Consider the following 6,068-nt stretch of genomic DNA (forward strand, 5'->3'; position numbering starts at 1 on the left):
AGGAATGCAAGAAGGGAAATTAAGACCAAGTAGCTAAGACCAAGTAGCAACAAATCCCTCTGAAGGAATAAATATACAAAAAATACATTATATCAGATTAGGAAAGGGTTAAATGAAGCTATAAACTTCTTTAGGCTACTAAATGTTAAGTTCAACTTCTGTTTCCTTCGTGATATCAGATTAGGAAAGGGTTAAATAAAGGTATAAGCTTCTTTAGGCTACTGAATGTTAAGTTCAACTTCTGTTTCCTTCAGCAGCCTGCTACCCTGTCCCCAGGGACGTCCCAGCCACAGGGTATGGGTACCCACTGAGCTGTCCCTTAGCAGAGAGCTGTTTCTTAGCATCTCTGCATGTCTTGATGTAACTTCCCCAGTACCTTGCATCTCCAACACCATCCACCTACCACAGTACCAGCAAGCTATGGATTAACATCTCAAGATCTCCAACACTATCCACCTACCACAGCACCAGCAAGCTATGGATTAACATCTCAACCCCCAAATGTCTTCAAAATACAACCTCCTACAATTTCTCTTTCTGGTCTAACCTGATAGGAACCCAAATATCCATTTTTCACTCTAGTATTTTTCCTGTACTACTGCTACCAGCTAATAACTACATCTTCTGGGTATTTCTCCTGGCCATTGCCAGAGACAACCTGAACAAGCACAACCTGTCACTGCCTTTGAATAGGGGCTCCCAATTGACATTAGCTGGAATTATAGCTGTCTGGAAATGACCTTTCAAAAGTCAAACACCTCATTTAAAACAAAACAAAACAAAATATTCCCTGCAAAAAAAAATCCCAAAGCAATTTAAAATGAGACTTGCATATTGGTTTGCCTTCAGGACAAAGCCTTTGCCCAGTGTGAGGGTTTACATGGCTTTTCCCTTCAGATGATCCCATTGAAGAGGCAGCTGATGAAGGTGGCCCTGTTCTTGCAAAGGATGGATCAGAGCATGGATCGGATAGATCTCAGCATGGATGGCTTAATTTTCACCAGATGTCCCTTTTATGGGAGAAGTAGTTGCTAAAAAAAAAAATAATCTCTGACAAGATGCTGGTGGTATTTCCCAGCAGCCAACACTTACCTCTGTGCTGTGCATATATCTCCAGCAGACAGCTGGGATCAATCCACAGAAGGCCAAAGCAAAACAGAAAAATCCCTGAGGATAAAGAGGAAAAATACCATCAGTTACAGCATGGGGAGAAACATACCCATTTGCAAACACCATTGGGACATATTTAATATGCTTGTTTGAGAAAGTTTCATTAAAGTTTAAACATCACCTTCTTTTAATAACTCTTGTAATGCAGGTTACTTACAAGAAGTTAGGTGGACAATAATGTGATTCTCCATCAGAAGCCCTGTAATTACACTGTGGTCAGTTGAAGAGGTTGACCAAACAAGCAGACAGTTAATCTATTCTGCCAAAATTCCTCTTGGAAAAAGAAAAGCAAGGGATAGAAACATTCTATTTACTGTATGCTCCTCTTCTGCAGCAGGACCATGCTCTTAGAATAGTGTCTCTTTACGGGATTCAATCTTCTGCATTTAAAACTTGGCTATTGGCTTCAAAGAGGGGAAAACCCACACAAATAGTCCATAAAGAAGTGAGTAACCACAATGGAGAGCAACCTGCTCTGGAAGAGGAGCTGGACTTGACTCTGTAAGCAAGGTGGCAGCTGCATGGCCAAGCTGCATTCCTTAAATCAGCACCATCCTAGTTAGACAACAGGACGACAGAAATATAATCAAGGCCAGCAACAGACTCTGAAGTGTCTAAACAATAATGGCAACGACGCAGGAGGTGGCTTGACTTTTGTCTTCTTCCCTAGGCTTGCAGAGCTGGAAGTTACATACTTTGTCCCTTTATTTGAACAAACCTTGTCAGAAAAAACCCCAACCCCAAAACCATGATGTAAACAGCTCTTGCCTGCTGTGACAGCTGGACTAAAAGATCTTGTTCACATTAAAAACAAACAAAAAAATTAAAAAAGGAAGGAAAAAAGTGTCTGTACAGTGTTTGAAGGCCAAATGGGCTTATCAAATGTGAATCCACGGCTTAGTCTTGGAATGACAAAAGATGATTAATAAGCACCAGTCAAAAATGAATGCCCTCACAAGGTTTTCTGTGAAACTGTGCCTCTTCCAACACAACATTATGTAGCAGAGGAAAATTACAGAGCTGACTATACCTTATTGTGATTTCTAATTTTTTCTATGTCTGTTTTCATAGTATGATACAGGCGAAATCACTTTAAAAAGATTACATTTTTCATTAAATTGTACCAAATTCAAGCTTAAGGAGAGAAACAAGAGCATTGCCTCTCCTAATTTTGCTTCACAAAAAAAAAAGCTTTCACTTAAAAGGTATAGTTTAAAAAAAAGAAGCTTCCAACTCCTCCATATGTATCAAGAAAGGAAAATGTGTTACTTCAAATCCTGGAAATGAAAGTGAACATGCCAATAAACTGCCTTTTGCTGGCTCTTGTCCATCTGCTGCCTGCTGTGTTTCTCTGTCCTGTCCGGTGGCTTCGCTCCTGGAACAAGACTGCCGTTGGTGTCTTGCCACTTTTGTGGGGCTGCCTTGTTTCAGACTCTGCCCTAGATGTTGGGGGAAACCCTGGTATGACTCTTACAAAAAAATCTTACAGTATGTATGTCCAGTCTCTCCTTTCTTCTCCTTCTATTTTGGCAGCTGCCTCGCTGTATAGCTGATGAAATCACTCACTGCCTAGCTAGGAGCTGAAATGGGATTACAGAAGACCCTAAAGGAGATGAGAGGAAAGTGATCAAACTCTGACATGACAACGGGGACACAAGTAGTGAAGATGTGGAAGAGCTTGCAGGGCAAGATGTCACAGACCAAAACACGGCTGGAGTGGGGGATTTAATCACTGCAGGTACAGCACAAACCAGAGGGAGGAGGTGAGGTTACACAAGCATTTCAGGTTGCTCCTTGCTAGGGCCAGACCCTGCATTTTGCACTTCCCCCAACTTCCCCACCAAACAAACAGCATAACAAACTCAATTTTTTTACCAAAACAAGGTTCAAAGACAAGAAAAAAAGAAAATTATGTCAGTGAAAAAATCAGCACTGATAGCAATGTGAATGCTCTTCTGCCCATTGTCCCAGTAAGGATTTAATTGAGAGGATGAACAATGAATCTAGAGAGTGCAAACAGCAGTACCAGTGGCACCACCCAGATTTCTCTCCCCGTGCTCTCCCTTCCTTCCCCCACCAGCTCCAGCACTTACAACATCTCACTGGGGCCAGAACCCCCAGTAGACTGAAATCCTCCTTCTCATCTTCCCTTCCTCAGCTCCACCCCACATTTCAGTCCTTCACATTCAGCATCAGCTCTCCCTTTATTTCTGCTAGCTTCTCTGGGAATACCAAGAGGCAGCCCCTCGGGAAGCTACCCCTCCATCCATCCAGTGCACAGCAATTACATGGCTCCGAGAACATCTTATAAATGAATTATAGTCTGCTTTTTCCCTTCCCAGCCAAAAGGCTTTTGGAAGAACAACTTTATAATTACATTAGAAGACATTTGGAGGAAAAAAGAAAAAGACAATGTGCAGTTTGCATACAAAATGTGGAAGGGTCGAGGCTAGTTCACCATCTCCCAGACCCTTGGAACTCCTTGGAGCCAGCCACAGGCTGCTGCCTGCTCCTGGCTGCTGCTTTGTGGGAGACAGCCACATCAGCCCCGTGGAGGGCTGTCACCAGCCAGACATCAATTACTCTTTTATGAATGACCTTGTTTCCATCCTTGCTGCAAGGAACAATTTATCTTTGACAGACTTGGCAGAATCCGCAGAAACAGCATCCTGCCTGTTGGCCAGTGTTTCTTTTAATCCACCTTTCTGATGCTTCCCCTTTGGTTAAGGGGATCTGCTTCAGACAAGGGAGGGATCCTTTAGCTCAGGCTGGGTTTGGCAGCTCTGCCAAACTCCCACACTCCCAGGGAAGGAGCTGACCTCTGACCTGCTCAGCTCCAGCCGATTTTTGGTGCTGCTGTGGCCATTGCAAGGGCCAGCTCCCTGCCAGACTGCACAGCCCGGGGCAGGGAAAGGGGGAGCTAATTTCAGATTGCATCCATCAGGTTGCATCCCTCCTTTCCTGACCCAGTTCATCTAAAAGCACAGGATGTTTTTGCCTTTCCACATAGCAAACACAAGCCAGTGATCTCAGTCTGAAAGATGAATCTGTCCTCAGCACCAGCTGAGCACTTTGGCTCTGCCACTGGCACACAAATGCCTGACTCAGAAGTGTCTCACCATAGGGAAGAGCATGGGAGGCAGATTAATTGTGAAAGAAAGATGCTGAAGTGCACTGCAGTGATATTAAGGACCCTCTACACGCTTGCCTACAATGATACACCTGGGAGCAGTAAAGCAAACAGCCTGTGCTGTGTGCTGGCCCTACTGACACATCACTTGATGGAAAACTGGGTTATATCAGGCACTCACTAAGGCTTTTTTACCACAGAATTTTTTTTGGAACTGATGTTTGGAGCAGATGCTCCATCCTGAACACAAATTTTGCTTTAAACAAGTGGTTTTTTAGGCTGTAAATTTCAGCTGTAGGAATTTCAGCTGGGATATTATGGTTGGTATGTTGATCCCTGCTTTTTTAAACTTCCCTTTCTCTATCTGACCAGGTAACAACACAATGCCTTAAACCTCCCTGGAGCCAGTGTCTTTCATTTGTAGAAGCAGTATTAGGAAAACTGCAATTTTCCTTCCTTCTCCTCCCCTTTAATAGAGACATGGCCTCCAGGGGCTGTGAGAGCTGCAGGATATTTACATTCAGGATCGACTGCATGATGGACCATGGATCACCAGAAAACAGGGTTGGCCTGAGCTGGAGAACAGTCAATAAACCTGTTGCTATTCTCCCTGATTAAGAGGAGCTTCAGGGATGATATTGCTGGATTTAGAACAAAGTTTTTTATCCTTAAGTTCTCAGCTGCTTTCTAGAAACCAGCTTCCTCACAAGCATCAATGGATGCACAGTAGTGTCTTTCTGGTCTGGTAATGCTGCTAATGCAGCTACAAGACAATTTCTTGAGATATGTGTGCTTAAACCAGTTTGACTTGTTCTGGTTTTTAACCACTGTGCACCCATTACTGTTATCAGAACAGCACCAGTAAGGTCTGCAAAGACCTGAGACCCCTCCTCTGTATACACACAAATCTCCAGATGTAGCCAGGCAGCATGAGCATTTATAATTTAAATAGACAATAAACATGCTCCTCTAAACCCACCTACATCCTGGTTAGCTTTTCCCCAGGGTGGCTGGTTTACCAAGTAGCATTGTGGTGGATTAGCCACATCGATGCAGACATCCCTGAGTGTGGCTTGGTTTCCTGTACAGCCACAGATGTCAGGCCAATAGTCTGGTGTCTTCCCTCTTTGATTAAAGAGTGAATTAAGTGGTCTTCTAAACAAGACACACTCTTTGCAGGGAGGAAAAGTCCTTTAAAATCAATAGTGGGAGGAGGGGGTGAAAGATCCTCTCTACTGTACAAGGAGGAAAAAATTTAAAAGCAGGGGAGCTGGTCCACTACTGCAAACCACAGCCCAGCAGAGATCTGCAGGGAGCAGCAGTGATGGCTGAGACACTGACAAGAATTTTTGGGGGCCCACAGGGCTGAACCCCACTCCTGTCTGCGAATACACCTCACTGCAGCCATCAGGGCTAGCCCTCCCTGCATTGGTTTCTTGCTGGCAGATCAGAGATTAAGTGTGTGCCTTGGGAGGCAGGAGGAACTGGGTGGAAAACAAGACACAGGCTGCCCTTGCTGTAAGATACAGTCAGAACGAGTGGGGGCAATTTATAGGACTAGGCAAAGCCTCCTTGTGTGATTTAAGATGCTGATGAGCTGCTTAAACGAATCGGAGCGGAGAATAAGGTTGATGGTGGTCATCCTTTGGCTATTTCCCAGGGGTTTGTGAGGGGTGGGGCAGTGCCACCACCGCGCAGGAGTTAGGGGTTTGCTGCTGCTGCCGGTGCACTCCGCAGCATCTCCCGCTGGAGCGGCTGGGGGGGGGGC

At 44.6% G+C, this 6,068-nt stretch overlaps 1 protein-coding gene across 1 annotated transcript in view; it reads right to left on the minus strand.

Moving 5' to 3' along the window:
- Window positions 1–1,092: 1,092 nt before the first annotated feature.
- The window catches only part of TSPAN32 (tetraspanin 32), a gene marked incomplete at its 3' end in the record, with an annotated part of 10,319 nt that continues 5,343 nt past the window's right edge, over window positions 1,093–6,068 (minus strand). The window contains exon 4 of the mRNA XM_009081548.1: window positions 1,093–1,167. Coding sequence (XP_009079796.1) covers window positions 1,093–1,167 — 75 coding nt within the window. The remainder of the gene's footprint in view (window positions 1,168–6,068) is intronic.

Source organism: Acanthisitta chloris, unplaced genomic scaffold (assembly GCF_000695815.1).
Source record: "Acanthisitta chloris isolate BGI_N310 unplaced genomic scaffold, ASM69581v1 scaffold9409, whole genome shotgun sequence".
NCBI lineage: Eukaryota > Metazoa > Chordata > Aves > Passeriformes > Acanthisittidae > Acanthisitta > Acanthisitta chloris.